Source organism: Molossus molossus, unplaced genomic scaffold (genome assembly GCF_014108415.1).
Source record: "Molossus molossus isolate mMolMol1 unplaced genomic scaffold, mMolMol1.p scaffold_m16_p_5, whole genome shotgun sequence".
Lineage (NCBI taxonomy): Eukaryota > Metazoa > Chordata > Mammalia > Chiroptera > Molossidae > Molossus > Molossus molossus.
Genome location: NW_023425388.1, coordinates 85,858,308 through 85,878,095, shown reverse-complemented (window position 1 = coordinate 85,878,095; position 19,788 = coordinate 85,858,308). Strand labels below are relative to the sequence as shown.

The following is a 19,788-nucleotide window of genomic DNA, read 5'->3' as shown; positions in this document are numbered from 1 at the left end:
CTCGGTTGTGAAGGTCTTTCCTGAGGTGTGAGGGTCCCCGTCCCACACCAGGCTCCCAGCTCAGGGTTCCAGTGCCAGGAAGAGAAGTCCCCATCACTTCTGGCTGGAAAAACCAAGGGGAACTTAGGCTGAGGTAGGCTGAAGCTGCTGAAGTCCCAGGCAGCTCCCCTTAAAGGGCCTGCTCATGGACTTTCCTGAACTTGCTCCCTCTGAGCTCCAATGTGAAGGAGGCAGCTCAAAAGGCACCAGAAACATGCAGGGAAGAACTGAGTTGTTTGGCATTGGGACAAAGGCTGGAGAGGCAGCTTTCTCCTGGACAGATGTGCTAGTGGAGGCTGATGTTCCTTTGGTGAGCTCTTCCCAAGGCCAGCAGACAGCCGCCATATCTGGGACTCCAGCAACAGAGCTCACACTGTTTGCCCCACCCTGGTGATTCCCTGAGGCCCTGCCCCACCCAATTTTCAGGCCCACCCAAGCTATTCCCAGTGGATTTACCATAGGAATGGCCAGTCTTGGATCCTGCTTCAGACCACTTTGTAGCTTATGGCTGGTGGCCCCAGGTAGAACACAAGCAGTGGCTGACCTTGCCCCAGAGCCAGCACACCCAGTGGACAGCTTCAGAACACTGTGAAGCAGCACCACCCAACCACCTCCACAATTGACACACTAAAGGAATGGACTCAGTGGATACCAGAGCCTTGCTGAAGTAAGTCTTGCTCTGTATGGTGGGCCCCTGAACAGCTGATCCTCCAAGGTAGTCAGAGGTCAGTGGATAATGGGCACAGCCAGTCCTTACAGCTGATCAACCTGAGTAAAATCCTCTCACTGATGTGCCAACAGCAATCAAGAGTCAATTACAATAGAAGAGTGTAAAGTCCACACGAGGGTTATACCTTGAGGGCTCAGCTGGGAGACCAGGGAGGCTGTGCCACTGGACCCTACAGGACACCTAGTAAAATAGGCCACCCTAGGAAGCCCAGGAGACATAGCAACTCCACGTAATACTTAGAAATAAACACAGGGAGGCAGCCAAAATAAAGAGACAAAGAAATATTTCCCAAATGAAAGAACAGAACAAAACTCCAGGAAAAGAACTAAACAAAATGGAGATAAGCAATCAACCAGAGGCAGAGTTCAAAACACTGGTTATAAGGATGCTCAAGGAACTTAGTGAGGACCTCAAGAGCATAAAAAAGGACCAGTCAGAAATGAAGGATGCACTAACTGAAATAAAGAATAATTTATAAGGAATCAGTAGATTAGATGAAGCTGAGAAGCAAACCATCAATTTGGAATATAAGAAAAAAAAATACCCAATCAGAACAGCAAAAAGAAAAAGAACCCAAAAAATGAGGATAGTGTAAGGAACCTCTGGGACAATTTTAAGCATACCAACATTCACATTATGAGGGCCCCAGAGGAGAAGAAACAGAGAAAAATATTGAAAGCCGTTTTGAAAAAGTAATAACAGAAAACTTCCCTAACTTGGTGAAGGAAATAGACATACAAGTCCAGGAAGCACAGAGTCTCAAACAAGATAAACCCAAAGAGGCTCACACCAAGACATATCATCATCAAAATGCAAAATGTTCAAGACAAAGAAAGAATTTTAAAAACAGCAAGAGAAAAATAGTTAGTCACCTACAAGGGAGTTCCCATAAGACTGTCAGTCAGTTTCTCAAAAGAAACTTTGCAGGTAAGAAGGGAGTGGCAATAAATATTCAGAGTGATGTAAAGCAAGAACCTACAAACAAGATTACTCTATCCTGCAAAGCTATCATTTAGAACCAATGGCCATATACATAAAGAGTTTTCCAGAAAAGAAAAAGCTAAAGGACTTCAATACAACCAAACCAGTATTATATGAAATGTTGAAGGGTCTTCCTGAAGAAAAAGAAAAAGAAAAAGAAAAAATATGAAAAAAATGGCAATAAATACATATCTATCAACAATTAGCCCTGGCCGGTTTGGCTCAGCGGTTAGAGCGTTGGCCTGCGGTTCGGAGAGACCCGGGTTCGGTTCCCGCTAAGGGCACGTACCTTGGTTGCAGTTTGTCCCTGGCCCTGGTTGGGTCTTGCGGGTGGCAACCACTCGATGTGTCGCTTTCACGTCGATGTTTCTCTCTCTCTCTCTCTCCCTCTCACTCTATCTGAACAAAATATCGAAAAATGTCCTCGGGTGAGGATAAAAAAAAAAACAAAACAACGAAAAAAAAAACAATTAAATCTACAAACAAAATGAACAAGCAGAACAGAAATATTCTCATAGATACAGAGAACATTTTCTTGGTTGCCAGATGGGAGGGGGGTAGAGGGAATGGGTGAAAAAGGTGAAGGGATAAGGAAGTACAAATTGGTTGTTAGACTGACAAACCTCAAAGGGAATGGGGGAGAAGGGGTGGGAAGGAATAAACCAAAGAACTTATATGCATATATGTATAACCAATGGACAATGACAACAGTGTGGGGAAAGGCAGGAGGGAGGCGGGAGTGGGGAGGAGGAGGTCAATAGGGGAAAAAGGGGGAACATTTGTAATATGTTCAACAATTAAGATTAAGTTTAAAGAAAAAAGAAAACTGTATATAAGATAAAAAACATACAGTGAATCCTAGTAAGAAGCCTCTATGAATAAATTACCTAAGTTTTAGTGTAACTATACAACCAAACAAAATCCAGAACAAAGGAATCAAGAACACAGAACACAGGTAGAATTAGATCCTTTTTTTTTTTTTTTTTTTACTGTGGCCTTGGGAAAGCTCAGTCAAAATACCCCAGGACCTTGGGGAGAGCTGAGTTGTGCGTAGGAAGCTACCAACGTGTCTTGCAAAGTTGTGCTGTTTATTTACAGCTCTGTAAATTGAGTTTGAAGAGCTCCTGTTGTGCATGCAGGTTGCTCCTGGCATACACCAAACTAAGGCCAGGAAAACATGTTTGAATCTAAATGACCCCAGTTATTCTCTATGGATGGCCATGCCTGGAACAGGAGTTTATACCACTCTGTCTAGTCACTGAAGACGAGGTAGGAAGCCAAGGTTTTAGTCTGCATTCCATAAGAATCAGTCAGTTAGCACATCAAAAGAGAAGAAAAGACATGTCTATCAATGCTTTAGCCTTGGAAAGTGAAAAGCACTTTGTCGGGTTTTCTTTACAAATTGGGATTGTGCTTACGTTTCAAAGGCATTATCATCAGCAGCAGCAGCTTTTTGAAAAAGGTTCTCTCTGGCCTCTAGAAGTTGACTCACTGTTGTCACAGCAACTATTTTTGCCTGCCAGGAAGAAGACACCCGTCATCATAGAGAACATATATCATACATCATCATGACCATCATTATCATGAATTATTATGGTATCAAGTGGAATTAAAGGCTTAGTTTTTTATTTACATAAGATGGCAGAGAGAATAAAGATGAGGCACAGTGAAAGTATAAATTAAGACAGTCAATTAGGGAGCTTAGGTCTCTGAATTTGACCTCATAACAAAGTTCTTTACAGGACCTCCACCTCATCCCCAAGAACACAACAGCAGATGCTTGGATGCGAAAACTGGAACAAAATAATAAGAGTGCAGGGCTTTGGTTGTCAGAACATTACAGCTCAAAACATTTAATATAACTTAATAGTTACACTTAGTTGTACCTATTAGACTTTGTAAAATTATTTCTAGTTTTCTTATAATTAAAAAATCAGGAGTGCATTGAAAACAATTTCTCAGAATTTAGTTACTGTTTAACTGCCCTCTTTTAGGGTTATTAATACCCTTCTGTCTTTATTTATTTATTTAACTTATCTTTATTATTGAATGTATTACAGATGTTCCTCATTTTTCCCCCATTGACCCCCTCCTCCCCACTCCTGTCCCCCTCCTGCCTTTCCCCACACTGTTGTCTGTGTCCATTGGTTATGCATATATACATATAGGTCCTTTGTTTTATTTCTTCCCACTCCCCAACACTCCTTCCCTTTGAGGTTTGTCAGTCTAACAATCAATTTGTACTTTTTTATCCCTTCACCTTTTTCACCCATTCCCCCAACCTTCCTCTCATCTGGCAACCAACAAATATTCTCTGTATCTATGAAAAGGTTTCTGTTCTGCTTGTTCATTTTGTTTGTAGATTCAATTGTAGATAGATATGTATTCATTGCCATTTTGTTTGTTCATACTTTTTTTTCTTTTTCTTCAAGAAGACCCTTCAACATTTTATATAATAATGGTTTGCTTGTGATGAACTCCTTTAGCTTTTCCTTGTCTGGGAAACGCTTTATATGGCCATAAATTCTAAATAACAGCTTTGCAGGATAGAGTAATCTTGGTTGTAGGTTCTTGCTTTTCATCACTCTAAATATTTATTGCCACTCCCTTTTGGCCTGCAAAGTTTCTTTTGAGAAATCAGTTGATAGTCTTATGGGAACTCCCTTGTAGGTAACTAACTGTTTTTCTCTTGCTGCTTTTAAGATTCTCTATTTGTCTTGAACCTTTTGCATTTTGATGATGATGTGTCTTGGTGTGGGCCTCTTGGGGTCCATCTTGTTTGGGACTCTCTGTGCTTCCAAATTGATGGTTTGCTTCTTGACTTTACCTATTCTACCATTGAATCTGTGTAAATTATTCTTTATTTCATTTAGTGCCTCCTTCATTTCTGACTGGTCCTTTTTTATGCTCTTGAGGCCCTCACTAATTCACTGAGGTTCTCACTGAGTTCATTGGGCATCCTTATAAGCAGTATTTTGAACTCAGCATCTGTTAGGTTGCTTATCTCCATTTTGCTTAGTTCTTTTCCTGGAGTTTTGTTCTGTTCTTTCATTTGGGACCTGTTTCTTTGTCTCCTCAATTTGGCTGCCTCCCGTGTTTGTTTCTATGTATTACTTAACAAGAGGTATGGGGCTAGCTGAGACCAGATGCTGCTTTTTTGCAAGAATTTAGAAAAACCTGAAGCAGGATCCAAGACAGGCCAATCCTATGGTAAACAACTGGCAACAGCTTGCATGGGCCTAAAAGTTGGGTGGGGCAGGGCCTCAGGGTTCCACCAGGGTGGGGCAAACAGTGTGAGGCAGCTTGCTGGAGTCCCAGATATGGTGGCAGTCTGCCGTCCCAGGGAAGGGCTCACCGAAGGAATAAAGGCCTCTGACAGCACGTTTGTCCAGGAGAAAGCTGCCTCTCCAACCCACACTCCAATGCCAAACAACTCAGTTCTTCCCCATATGTCTCTGTGCCTTTTAAGCTGCATCCCACACGCTGGAGTCTGGAGGGTGCGAGTCTGAGTAAGTCCATGCACAGGCCCTTTAAGAGGAGCTGCCTGGGGCTCTAGTAGTCTCAGCCTCCCTCAGCCTCAGTTCCCGTTGGTTTTCTAGCCAGAAGTGATGGGGACTTCTCTTCCTGGCACTGAAACCCTGAGCTGGGAGCCTGTTGTGGGATGGGGATCCCTCAGTCCTCACAGAGGACCTACCTAGCCAAGGTATTCTCCTAATTTTTATCCGCCACACATGGGTGTGGGACCAGCCTGTCACGCCTCTACCCATTCTACCAATCTCAATGTGGCTTCTTCTTTGATTCTGTAGTTGTAGGACTTCCATTCAGCTTGATTTCAGGAGGCTTTGAATGGTAATTGTTCTATAGTTTAGTTGTAACTTTGATGTGGTTGTGGGAGGCCGCAATACCACGTTTACCTATGCTGCCATCTTGACCGGAAGTCCCTCTCCTTCTGTCTTTATTGACTAATCTTTTCATAAATTCTACATTGGGTGGTCATTATTTTTCTCTTTCAATTCTATTTTTATTAATTTATTATTTTAATCCCAGTTAATTTCTGAAGGATCTAGTATAACATAAAATAATTTTTTTAAATAAAATATTTAAAAGGAATAGGAGAAAAGAGTAGATATTTTCAGGCCATGCTGATACTCAGCTGGTAAACACTGGGTCAGTTCATATTGGTGTTTTATAACCCCAGTACCCAAGCTGTGCCAGATGGTAAAGATTGACTATAGTTATTTTCAGGTACCAGAGTTTAGAAGTTTATAATGTCAGAAATGCAGACTAGGCTTATGTTTTTTAAAAGCCAAAACTAAAAATGCAAATATGCTTAGCAGAAAGAGATCACAGTTTAAAATATCATGTTCCCAAGTGAGTTCCTGGGAACACCAGTTACTTGGACTTGAATAGAGATGCTGAGGTCAAACGCGGTTGGTAAACATATTAATAAGATGAAATAGATTTGTTTCTTACAGGCTTTCCAGATTTAACAGGTTAATGATCATTGTGATTATCCTGAAAGAGAATACTTGAATAAAGAGCCCTTTTTCTATTTATTTGAGCATGTCACAGAAAGAGTGCTCTTCAAAATAGTTTTAACCTAAACCATACCCAAGTCCATATCCTGGAATAAGGAATAAAGTTGGGGATGACATTCTTTCTTTCTTCCCCTCCCTTTTTAAAAAACCTTGTGAGTTTTACCTCACTTGAAGCATTTCTGGATTCGTTGAAAATCTGTCCAACCACTTTAGTAGCAGAAGTGAGGTTCGAGAGAGTTAACGCACTGGCATTAGATGTTAAAATCTGGGCTTCTTGTGAAATAGTTGAAAAATTCATTGATGTGCCTATCTGTTAAAAACAACAACAACAAAAAAAACCACAAATCTAATTCTATACAACTACATTTAAACAGTTTTCAAGCAACTACAAATGAATAAGCTGGAATTTAGTTGAGCCTCAAGCAACTACAAATGAATAAGCTGGAATTTAGTTGAGCCTCAATCTCCATTTTTCATTATTTGTTTATTTTCTTGTATAAGTTACATAACAATTGTAAACTTACCTAACAAGTCTATGCTGTTACATATAATCATTTTTAATGGATTTGCATCTCATGATTTTGTTTTCATTTCATTTTGTAAGTTATTTATTTTTATTATATTTTACAAGATTATTGGTCTACAATGGGTTGAAAAATTTTAAAACTAGCTTTTCAGCACAGATAGTTTGGGCAGCACTGACCTAGACAATCTCAGGTAGCATCTGGCCCCCAGGCACAGCTGTGCACCTACAACATGTTAATACTGTCATTAGTGGGGCTGTGGGTCAACCTCTCTCTCTCTCTCTGTCTCTGTCTCTCTCTCTCTCACTCTCTCTTCACTAGATGGCAGCATCATTTCAAAAATCAAATCAAGGTCACAGGCTATTTAAGCTTGGGAAAGAGTTGGAAGCAATAGCCAATCAGTAGACAGAAACAATGCTCTCATTCAAGAGCCAGGTCCCTGCTGTGTGCTAAGTACTGCCAAATGTTTTACAGGCATTATTACATTGAATACACAAAACAACATTGTGAGTTGAGCATTCTCGTCCCTATTTAAAGCCTTGGAGAGGGTAAGGAGCTCACCCATAGTTCACGAAGAAGCGTAGAAGGGGAGAGCTAATAGTCAAACACTGGCTTGTCAGATTCCAGAACATGAAGTCTTTCCCACAGTTTGTGTGGCTAGCACAGCCTCTATGGCTGGCAGCCACCTCCACACCCTACTGCCCTCCTCACTCCCACCCCCACCCCTGCCCATCTATAATTAGGGAGCCAGTATGGTGCAGTGTGGACCTGAAAATCAAAAGCAGTCTTATCACGTTAGGCTGTGATTTACCAGGTAAAATACTGCACCTCTCAGAGCCACCATTTCCTCATTCATAAAATGAGTACATTAATACTTATCTATAGGGGTGTTGCAGGAATTAAATATGATAAAAATAGTGTATATAAAATGTTCAGCACAGTATTTAGCATGCAGTCAGTGCTTAATAATTAGTGTTATTAGCTATAATTATCTATAATATGGGAATAACATCTAACTCTCAGAGGTTCTATAAAAACGAAATGAGATAATATGTAACATGCCTGGCACCTACAAGAACCACATAAAGTAACTTTCCTCTTCTGCCCCTCATTTAGTCCCAGGTGTTAGCAATGCCATGTATTTGCATTTGGGTATATCCTTAGTCAAAATAACTTAATTTGCATGAGAAAATATTTACTGAGATGTACTTCCTATTTCACCTGCTCATGGATACAGCCCTGAGACTACCAGCAGGTTCTGGAGTTTACTGTCTCAAAAGGTCTTTGGCCCTAGTTTTTTCTCTCTGTTTTGATCCAGTAGACCATTAAAATGCCTTCCTTTTGGTCTCAAGTGTCAGGGATCTATTTTTGGTCAAAACTTAACTGGTTTAAAAAGGTGAGGCCATTTAAAATGTGCCATAGTGCCTGGCTGGTGTGGCTCAGTGGCTAAGCATTGACCCATGCACCAAGAGGTCGCTGGTTCCATTCCCAGCCAGGGCACATGCCCAGGTTATGGGCCCAGTCCCCAGTGGGGGGCATGCAGGAGGCGGCCAATTGATGTTCTCTCTCATTGATGTTTCTATCTCTCTCTTCCTCTCCTTTCTTCTGTCTGTAAAATTAATAAAGAAAAAAATTTAAATAAAATGTGCTATAGATTATCATTTGCTGAAATTTGCCAAACCAAACCAACATGTTGAATTATCCTTTTTCACAAATAGATGTCAATTTAAAAAGGTGGGGGGTAGGGGGTGGTTAGTTACTAGTTTTTGCTATTTCTAATTTGAAAGTCTTAAAAAACGTTGATTTGACCATCAGGCTTTTTCCAGTTGTGCGTTACATGGGCATAGGGCATACCTCCTGCTCCAGGGTTTCCAGATTTAAAGAGCAATTTCCTAATATCGGCTCTTGTAACTTTATCACTCCATCTTCAGTAAGATTGCACAGCCGGGTTGCACGTGGCTTGCCCACTTTCATAAAAAGAAGAAGAAAGACAGTGTAGGCAAAGATGGCCCCAGCAACTGCATGCTCCTATACACCCTTTCACAGATATGGTGCAAATCAATGGTGTAGCTAATTTTTTAAATCAAGACAAATTATATAACTTAAAAAGCAGTCATTAACCTGATTAAACTCCAGGAGACAGAGTAAGCTGGAAAAATGAACCAATTGAAGAAGTAATAAAAGGAATTTACAACTGATTCATAGGTTTTCAGGAAAATTAGAACTATGTGAGGTAATACCATAAACTTTTCACATTGGCATCATAAGAGGGAGACAAATGCCCTACCAAGCCTCCCTTGATGTCTCTCCCAGGGACCCAGTACTAGTTGAAGGGATTAGAGATATAACCCAATATAGTGATTCGTGTGCCTAAACAGGGAGATGTTGAGAAAAGCACTTACCATTTGGGGTGTTTTTGTCACATGTTTGCAAGGAAGGTCCATATCTTCCCACTGTAATTTCGTCAAAAGTCAAATTCCCAGAGGTACTGTTTCCACAGAAATTAGCTCCAATAAAAATAAATTTCATTTTAAATTATATTATTTTTTCATTTTTTTTATTTTTTCATTCATTTTTCATTTTCATTATATTTCATTTTTTCATTTTAAATTATACTTTTCTTTTTCAAATTTTAAACCAGATTAAAACTTAAACGTTCAAAACCTATTCTAGTATAATTTGAAGGGTGATAGAAAGTTTATAGGACTCACTGGCCCACCTTCATACTTACTTATCTGGTTATTACCATTAAAATAACTAATAGTTTACCTAAAAGATTCCAGTTAAAATATGCACAATTATAACTTGACAGAGGTGGGATGTGATCACTAACACATCAGCAAGGACACTGTATCAAGTTAGTTGAAATCTTGAAAACTTAGAGTCTATAGTAGCAAAGAACATCATGAGGATGTGGCTGGTAGGAATGTAGGAAATAGAAGGAATATGTTTCTGGGAACTCTGGATCCTAAGCAGACAGCATGAATGTGCAGAGTGTTCAGAAGCACACTGCAGATCAATAAGTGACCTTGAACTTTGATTCTGAGGTACCATCGATTAAGTCAAACCACTAAATTAATAACATCTCTTCAAGTGAAAGAGAGAAAAGGTAAAAACTTCATCTAAGTATATACTTAGATAGAAATGGGGGGTCTTTTTTTTTTTTTTTTTAGTTCCAAAAGACCTAAATATAAATTTATTTAGCAATATTTATCTGGAACATTATTATTTATGAAAATGTATCCCTGGAAATTTGAATATTCTTGTAGTTTTTTAAATTAATTCATTTATTTTTGTTACAGATGTTTCTCCATTTCCCCCCACTAATTCCCTCCTCCCCCTCCATCCCCACCCTGTCCCCACCTTTGTTGTCCATGTCCATTGTTCATGCACATATGCATATAAGTTCTGTGGTTTATCTCTCCCCCACCACTCCCTCTTCTGGGGATTGTCAGTCTGTACCCCACTTCCACGTCTCTGGGAATACCCCATTCCTCAGACTGTTATGTTCATTATATTCCACAAATAAGTGAGATCATATGATACATGTCTTTCTTTGTTTGGTTTGTTTTGCTTAGGATACTTTCCAGGTCCCTCCATGTCGTCTCAAAGGACAAGAGCTCTTTTTTTCTTACAGTTGCATAGTACTCCATTGTGTGTATGTACCACCACTTTTTTATCCATTCATTGACTGATAGACACTTGGGCTGTTTCCAGATCTTAGCTATTGTAAATAGTGCTGCTACAAACATGGAGGTACATATATTCTGATTGGTGTTTCAGGTTTCTTAGGGTATATTCCTAGAAGTGGGATCACTGGGTCAAATGACAGTTCAATTTTAAATTTTTCGAGGTAACACCATATTGTTTTCCATAGTGGCTGCACCAGTGTGCATTCCCACCAGCAGTGTATTAGAGTCCCCTTTTCTCCACACCCTCGCCAACACTTGCTGTTTGATGATTTGTTGATGGTGGCCATTCTGACAGGTGTGAGGTGATACCTCATTGTTGTTTTAATTTGTATCTCTCTGATGATTAGTGATGTTGAACATTTCTCCATATGTCTCTTGGCCACTTGTATGTCCTGTTTGGAGAGGTATCTATTTAGTTCCTCTGCCCATTTTTAAATTGGGTTCTTTGTGTTCCTTTTGTTGAGTTGTATGAGCACTCTATATATATATTGGAAATTAACCCCTTATCTGATATATCATTGGCAATTATGCTCTCCCATACAGTGGGTTGTCTTTCCATTTTAATGATTGTATCTTTTGCTGTGCAGAGGCTTTTGAGTTTGAAGTAGTCCCATGTGTTCATTTTCTCCTTTGTTTCTGTTGCCTTAGGTGATGTATCAGTGAAAATTCTGCTGCATATGTCTGAAATTTTGTTGCCTACAGTATCTTCTAGAATTTTTAGGGGTTCATGAGTCACATTTAAGTCTGTTATCCATTTTGAGTTTCATTTTTTTGCATGTAGCTGTCCAATTTTCCCAACACCATTTATTAAAGAGGCTGTCTTTACTCCACTGTATGCTCTTGCCACCTTTGTCAAATATTAATTGAGCATATTGCCTTGGGTCCATTTCTGGGTTCTCTATTCTGGTCCAAATGCTTGTTCTTGTGCCAGTACCAGGCTGTTTTGATTACAGTGGCTTTGTAGTAGAACCTGAAATCTGGTAATGTGATCCCTCCAACTTTGTTCTTCTTTTTCAAGATTGCTGTGGATATTCGAGGTCTGTTTTGGTTCCATATGAACTTTTGAAGTATTTGTTCTAGTTCTTTAAGTATGTTGTTGGTATTTAGATGGGGATTGCATTGAATCTACAGATTGCTTTGGGTAGTATAGACATTTTAATGATGTTAATTCTTCCAATCCATGAACAAGATATGTGCTTCCACTTTTTTATATCTTCCTCTATTTATTTTTTCAATGACCTGTAGTTTTCTGCGAATAGGTCCTTTATTTCCTTGGTTAAGTTTATTCTTTGGTATCTTAATTTTTTTTGCCGTGATGGTAAATGGGATTTTTTTTTTTTTAGTTTCTCCTTCTGTGAGTTCATCATTGATGTACAAGAATGCCATCGATTTCTTGATGTTAATTTTGTATCCTGATACTTTTCCAAATTCATTTATTAAGTCTAGTAAATTTTTGATGGAGTCTTTGGGGTATAGTATAGTATCACATCATCCGCAAATAATGACAGTTTCACTTCCTCCTTTCCAGTTTGGATCCCTTTTATTTTTTTCTTCCTGTCTGATTGCTGTGGCTAAGACTTCCAGTACTATGTTAAATAAGAGTGGCAAAAGTGGGCATCCCTGTCTTGTTTCTGTTCTTAAGGGAAATGCTTTTAGTTTTTGCCCATTGAGTATGATGGTGGCTGCAGGTTTTTCATATATGGCCTTTATTATGTCAAGATATGATTCCTCTATTCCCAGATTGCTGAGTGTTTTTATCAGAAATAGGTGCTGGATTTTGTGGAATGCTTTTTCAGCATCTATTGATATTCTTCATTTTATTTATGTGGTGTATCACATTTATTGATTTGTGAATATTGTACCAGCCTTGCATCCCTGGGATGAATCCCATTTGGTCATGGTGAATAATTTTTTTCATGAATTGCTGAATTTGATTAGCTAGTATTTGGTTCAGGATTTTGGCATCTATGTTCATAGGGATATTGGCCTGTAGTTTTCTTTGTAGTGTCTTTTTCTGGTTTTGGAATTAGAATTATGCTGGCTTCATAAAACGAGTTCGGAAATCTTCCTTCTTGCATTTTTTGAAATGGTTTGAGGAGAATGGGTATTAGTTCTACTTTGAATGATTGGTAAAATTCCCCTGTGAACCTTCCGGGCCTGGGCTTTTGTTTGCTGGAAGAGTCTCGATTACATGTTCAATTTCTTTTATTGTAATTGATCTGTTCAAATTTTCTATCTCTTCTCAGTTCAGTTTTGAGAGACCATGTATTTTCAGAAATTTGTCCATTTCATTTAGATTGTCAATTTGTTGCTGTATAATTGTTCATAATATTTGCTCACAATCCATTGTATTTCTGTGGTGTCAGTAATTATTTCTCCTCTTTCATTTTTTATTTTGTGTATTTGGGTTCTCTCTCTTCTTTCTTGGTGAGTCTAGCTAAGGGTCCATCAATCTTGTTTATCTTTTCAAAGAACCAGCTCTTTGTTTCATTGATCTTGTGAATTGTTTTTTTGGTCCCCATGTCATTTATTTCTGCTCTGATCTTTACTATTTCCTTCCTTCTACTAGTTTCGGGGTTTTCTTTTTGTTTGCTCTCTAGTTCTTTAAGTTGTGAGGTTAGATAGTCTATTAGAAATTTTTCTTGCTTCTTGAGGTAAAGCTGTAGTGCTATGAACTTCCCTCTCAGAACTGCTTTCACTGCATCCCATAGATTTTGTGTTGTTGTGTGTTCATTTTCATTGGTTTCCAGGAAGTTTCTAATTTCTTCCTTGATCTTCATGGTAATCCATTCATTATTCAGTAACATGCTATTTAGCCTGCATATTTTCAAATGTCTTTGCATGCTCTTGTTGCAATTCATTTCTAGTTGCATGCTATTGTGATCTGAGAAGATGCTTGATATGATTTCAATCTTCTTGAACTTGTAGATACTTTGTTTGTGCCCTAACAGGTGGTCTGTCTTTAAGAATGTCCCATGTGCACCTGAGAACAATGTGAATTCGGCAGTTTTGGGGTGTAATTCTCTGTAGATAACTATGAAATCCATTTTATCTAGCACTTCTTTTAGAGTCTGTCTTTCCTTGTTAATTTTTTGTTTAGAAGATCTATCCAGTGATGTCAGTGAGGTATTGAAGTCCCCTGCTATGATTGTATTACTGTTGATTGAGGACTTTAAATCCTCCAGAAGAATTTTTATATATGTTGGTGCTCCTATATTGGGTACATATATGTGTACCAAAGTTATATCTTCCTGTTGGATAGATCCTTTCAATATTATGTAGTGGCCTTCTTTGTCTCTAGTTATGGCCTTCATTTTAAAATCTACTTTATTAGATATGAGTATTGCTACCCCAGTTTTTTGTTTGTTTGTTTGTTTGTTTGTTTTTTGCTTTCTATTTGCTTGAAAGATTTGTTTCCATCCCTTCTCTTTCAACCTATGTTAGTCTTTTGTTGTGAGGTGGGATTTTTGTAAACAACATATATATGAGTCATGCTTGCTTATCCAGTCAGATACTCTGTGTCTTTTTATTGGAGCATTCAAACTATTCACATTTAAGGTGATAATAGACATGTACTTATTAGTTGCTATTTTTGTTTAGTGTGGTTTTATTTTTCTTCCTGTTTCTTCTACTAAGTTACAGCAGTCCTTATACCATATTTTGCAGTGCTGGTTTTGTGTTAATATATCCCCTTCGCCTTTTTTTGTCTAGAAAGCTCTTTATATGACCTTTTTTTTTTAATGATAGCCTTGCTGGATAGAGTAGTTTGGATTCAGATCTTTGTTTTTCATGACCTTGATTACTTCATGCCACTCCTTCTGGCCTGTAGTGTTTCTGTTGAGAAGTCAGCTGAGAGCCTTATGGGGTTTCCTTTGTAGGTAACCTGTTGCTTATCTCTTGTTGCCTTTAGAATTCTCACTTTGTTTTTAATTTTTGGCATTTTAATTACTATGTGTCTTGGTGTGTGCCTGTTTGGGTTCTTCTTACTTGGGGCTCTCTGTGCTTTTTGAACTTGAATGCCTTCTTTCTTCACCAAGTCAGGGAAGTTTTCTGTCACTATTTCTCCAGATATATTCTCTAACCCTTGCCCATTTTCTTTCTCTTCAGGGACTCTTATGAGGTAAATTTTATTACATTTCCAGTTGTCCCACAGTTCTCTTAAGCTGTCTTCCTGTTTTTTAATTGTTTTTTCCTTTCGGTTTTCTGATTGGTTGATTTTTTCTACCCTGTCTTCTAGTTCACTGATCCGGTCCTCAGTTTCCTCTACTCTGCTGGTTAGTCTTTCCAATGTGTTCTTAATTCCTGCTGTGTCATCCTTCATTTCCACTTGGTTGGTTTTCAATGTTTCTATATCTTGACTCATGGTGCTGATAACCTTACTCATGCTGTTGAGCTTCCTCCAGATCATGGCTCTGAACTTTACCTCTGATAATTTGCTTAGCTGCATTTCATTGATCCCATCTTCGATAGAGTTCTCTTGTTCTTTCATTTGATATTTGTTTCTTTGTTTCACCATTTTGGCTATCTCAGTGGGCTTTGGAGCCTGCCAAATTTTCCCTGTGCGTGTTGGTGTTCTGCTATTTGTGGCTCCCTCTACTGGGTTTGGATGAACCTTGGTGGGCCCATGTTAAACACCACTGTCAAGTCTTACTTTCCTGGGTAGATTTGCCAGCCCAGGAAATGTTCTGTTATCCTCTAGCTTTTTCATAGTGGCTAGTAGTCTCCGTTACTCACTGCCTTGAAATGTAGCCCTGGTATTCATTGTCCCTGGTTATATGGTCCTGTCCTGCTGCTTTTATGTTGCTTTTTTCCAAGGATTTGTCTCTATTTTAGTTGTAATTCCCATTAGATCCTGGGAGATCATTTGAGTAGCTTCTATTCACTGCACCTCCATTTTCACATCCTCTATGCCTATCTTGTGCACAGCTGGTTGCACAGGCCTTTCTGGTACCTCTGCACCCTGCAGGTCCCGTGGGTAACTGGATGGCACAGTCCCTGCTGGGTCGCACAGGCCTCTCTGGTGCTTCAGCATCCCACAGGTCCCCTGGGTATCTGGATGGCACAGTCCTTGCTGGGTTGCACAGGCCTCTCTTTTGCTGAAGCATCCCACAAGCCCTGTGAGTAACTAGATTGCACAGTCCCTGCTGGATTGCACAGTCCTCTCTGGTGCTTCAGCACCCTGTAGATCCCATGGGCAATTGGATGGCACAGTCCCTGCTGGGTCTCACAGGCCTCTCTGGTGCCCCTGCACTCTGCAGTTCCTGGGGGCGGGCAGGTGGATTAAACCAGTCTCTCTGGGGCTCAGGCTTCCCACTGCAATTGTGAGTTGCTGGACCGCACAGGCCTCTGTGGAGCCCCAGGTCCCACTGCTGGGGCTGGGGAATGCTGCTGCCCAGTAGGGCTCAACTCCTGCTCAGCTTTTGTTGTAGTTTTGGGGGATGCTTCTCAGCTGCTGGTCTGTGCTTCTGTTGTGTGGGGATGGATGTCTGCTTTCCAGCCTCTGTTGCTGGGGGTATATCTGGACTCTGATTGGACTGCTACTATGAGGGATGGTGCCGGGCTCCAGGCTGTCTGTGGCTTCCATGACCAGCACCTTGGGAGCTCCACTCCTGTAAACTGGTCTGTGTTGACACAGAGTGTCCACTGGTCTGATAGTGCCAGGTGTACTGGTGAGTTCATGTTGCTGGGTCCTAGCCGCTCCCACTGCCTCCTCCCAGGGAAGAGCCGGGATCTTCCAGAATGGTGGGGCCTCCCTGTGGCACAGGTAGAAGTGCCCTGAAGGGCCACTTACTGAGGTAGCTGGCTACTTCTGTCCACAGCATAGGAACTATCTGCTCTGAGGCTCTGCCCTGCTCGGGTTTGGTCATCCACCTTCATGTCTACTCACGCTGTCTCACACACTCGCTCACTCTCTCACACACTTACCCTCCCTCCTGAAATGTGCATCTTGATTTCAGAAGAGTTAAATGTGTTAGAACTGTGATATCTGAAATGGTATGATATGGCTTATCACCAGTTGAAAGGACCTGAGAAAACCATATCACCCAATACCCTGTATTAGACACTGCATCCAGAAGAAAAAGCAATGGCAAGTTTACAGAGAACTTGGTAGTTGGGAAACAGACAAGATGTATTGAACATACAGGTTAATAGTCCAAGAAGAAAACTTAGCTTTTGCTATTGAGCTAATAAATACATCTTATAGCCATCATTACTATGCCCATTGTTACTATAATCATTAACAGAAGCTTCGAGAATCTTTGTTGCTCTCCTTATTAAAATAAGTCATCTAAACTTCATGCCCTAGTATTATCCCATGAAACTTACCAATTGTACATCTCAATCCTTTCCACTTTTCTGGACAAGTACATCTACCATTTCCCCAAGTTCCATTATTCCTGCAGAACCCTGTAGGAATGCTTGGTGTGGGGTCAGGTGTTCCTTCAATAAAAAAAATACAATAAATAACAGAATGGTATATGAAGTGGCTGATTAGTTTCTCCTTTTGGGTCTGTGGCCTTTAATTTCCATTTGTAAAATAATTAATTTGAGTAGCATTTCTGAGAAATATTCTTTGTAATATCATCACAGGGTAGAGAAGGCTAACTAGGTATCATAGATACTAAAAAAAACATATTTAAAAGTTACAACACCCTGACCAAGAAGATGAGAATTTACTTAGGGAAACAGATGAGAAGAGAAAGAGAGATAAAAAGAAAGAGGATAAATACATGATTGATTGATAGATGATAGATAGATAGATAGATAGACAGAACAATAAACTCAAAATGCAAATTTGCAAGTGCTATACAAATATAGAAGAGATGTTTTTGTTTTTGTTTATTTATTTATTTATTTATTATTCCTCCTGATGTTTATTGATTTATTTATATTTAATTAATTAATTTATCTTTGTTACAGATGTTTCTCCTTTTTCCCCCACTGATTCTCCCCTCCCCCTCCAGCCCTCCCCACCCCGGCCCCAGCGTTGTTGTCCATGTCCATTGTTCATGAATACATGCACATAAGTTCTGTGGTTTATCACTCCCCCACCACCCACTCTTCTGGGGATTGTCAGTCTGTACCCCACTTCCACATCTCTGGGATTACCCCGTTCCTCAGACTGTTATGTTCATTATATTCCACAAATAAGTGAGATCATATGATACTTGTCTTTCTCTGTTTGGCTTGTTTCACTTAGGATAATACTTTCCGGATCCCTCCATGTCATCGCAAAGGATAAGAGATCTTTCTTTCTTACAGCTGCATAGTACTCCATTGTGTATATGTACCACCACTTTTTTATCCATTCGTCTACTGATGGACATTTGGACTGTTTCCAGATCTTAGCTATTGTAAATAGTGCTGCTACAAACATGGGGGTACATATATTCTTTCTGATTGGTGTTTCAGGCATCTTAGGGTATATTCCTAGAAATGGGATCACTGGGTCAAATGGAAGTTCAATTTTTAATTTATTGAGGTAACACCATATTGTTTTCCATAGTGGCGGCACCAGTCTGCATTCCTACCAGCAGTGTACTTTTCAAAGGCTTTTTCGGCATCTATTGATTCTTCATTTTATTTATGTGGTGTATCACATTTATTGATTTGCAAATATTGTACCAGTCTTGCATTCCTGGGATGAATCCCACTTGGTCATGGTGAATAATTTTTTTTATGTATTTCTGGATCCGATTTGCTCATATTTTGTTCAGGATTTTGGCATCTATGTTGATCTGGGATATTGGCCTGTAGTTTTCTTTCTTTGTAGTGTGTTTTTCTGGTTTTCAAATTAGAAATATGCTGGCCTTATAAAACAAGTTTGGAAGTCTTCCTTTTTCTTGAATTTTTTGAAATAGTTTGAGGAGAATGGGTGTTAGTTCTTCTTTGAATGTTCAGTAATACTCCCCCGTGGAGCCATCCGGGCCCGGGCTCTTATCTGCTGTGAGAGTCTTGATTACATCTTCAATTTCCTTAGTTGGTATTCGTCTGTTCAAGTATTCTTTTACCGGTCTAGTTTTAGGAGACTCTGTTTCTAGAAAATTGTCCATTTCTCTTAGATTGTTGAATTTTTGGCCATATAATTGTTCGTAGTACTTGTTAACGATCTTTTGTATTTCTGTGGTGTCTGTAGTTACTTGTCCTCTTTCATTTCTGTTTTTGTGTATTTGGGTTCTCTCTCTTTGTTTCTTGGTGAGTCTAGCTAAGGGTCCATCAATCTTGTTTATCTTTTTGAAAAACCAGCTCTTTATTTTATTGATCCTTTGAATTGTTTTATTGGTCTCCATGTCATTTATTTCTGTTCTGATCTTTACTATTTCTTTCCTTCTACTAGTTTCGGAGTTATCTTTTTGTTTGCTCTCTAGTTCTTTAAGTTGTGAAGTTAGATAATTCTATTAGAGATTTTCCTTGTTTCTAGAGGTAGGCCTGTAGTGCTATGAACTTCCCTCTCAGAACTGCTTTTGCTGCATCCCATAGATTTTGTGTTGTTGTGTGTTCATTTTCATTAGTTTCCAGGAAGTTTTTAATTTCTCCCTTGAACTCCTCAGTAACCCATTCATTGTTAAATAACATGCTATTTAGCTTCCATGTTTTCAAATGTCTTTGCATGTTCTTGTTGCAATTTATTTCTAGTTCCATGCCATTTTGATCTGAGAAGATAATTGATATGATTTCAATCTTCTTGAACTTGTAGAGACTTAGTTTGTGTTCTAACACGTGGTCTATCTTTGAGACTGTCCCATGTGCACTTGACAAGAATGTGAATTCTGTAGTTTTGGGGTGTAATTCTCTGTAGATATCTATGAAATCCATTTGGTCTAATGCTTCATTTAGAGTCTCTGTATCCTTGATAATTTTTTATCTAGAGGATGTATCCAGTGATGTCTGTGGGGTGTTCAAGTCCCCTGCTATGATTTTATTGCTATCAATTTCTCCTTTGAAGTCTTACAGAAGATTTTTAATATAATTCGGTGCTCCTATATTGGTTGTATATATGTTTATCAAGGTTATATCTTCCTGTTGGATAGATCCTTTCATATTATGTAGTGGGCTTCTTTGTCTCTAGTTATGGCCTTCATTTTGAAATCTATTTTATCAGATATGAGTATTGCTACCCCAGCTTTTATTTCATTTTCTTTTGCTTGGAAGATTTTTTTCCATCCCTTCACTTTCAGCCTATATGAATCTTTTGTTGTGAGGCAGGTCTCTTGTAAACAACATATAGATGAGTCATGCTTTCTTATCCAATCAGCTACTCTGTGTCTTTTTTTTTTTTTTTG

General features: G+C 39.3%; 1 protein-coding gene across 1 annotated transcript in view; it reads right to left on the bottom strand.

The window, feature by feature from the left end:
• ADGRG7 (adhesion G protein-coupled receptor G7) overlaps positions 1-19,788 on the bottom strand; it is a 126,552-nt gene that overhangs the window by 60,472 nt on the left and 46,292 nt on the right. Inside the window, exons 2-6 of the mRNA XM_036242269.1 lie at positions 16,832-16,945; positions 9,215-9,319; positions 8,667-8,779; positions 6,452-6,598; positions 3,169-3,266 (exon numbers count right to left, since the gene is read on the bottom strand). Coding sequence (XP_036098162.1) covers positions 3,169-3,266; positions 6,452-6,598; positions 8,667-8,779; positions 9,215-9,319; positions 16,832-16,945 — 577 coding nt within the window. The remainder of the gene's footprint in view (positions 1-3,168; positions 3,267-6,451; positions 6,599-8,666; positions 8,780-9,214; positions 9,320-16,831; positions 16,946-19,788) is intronic.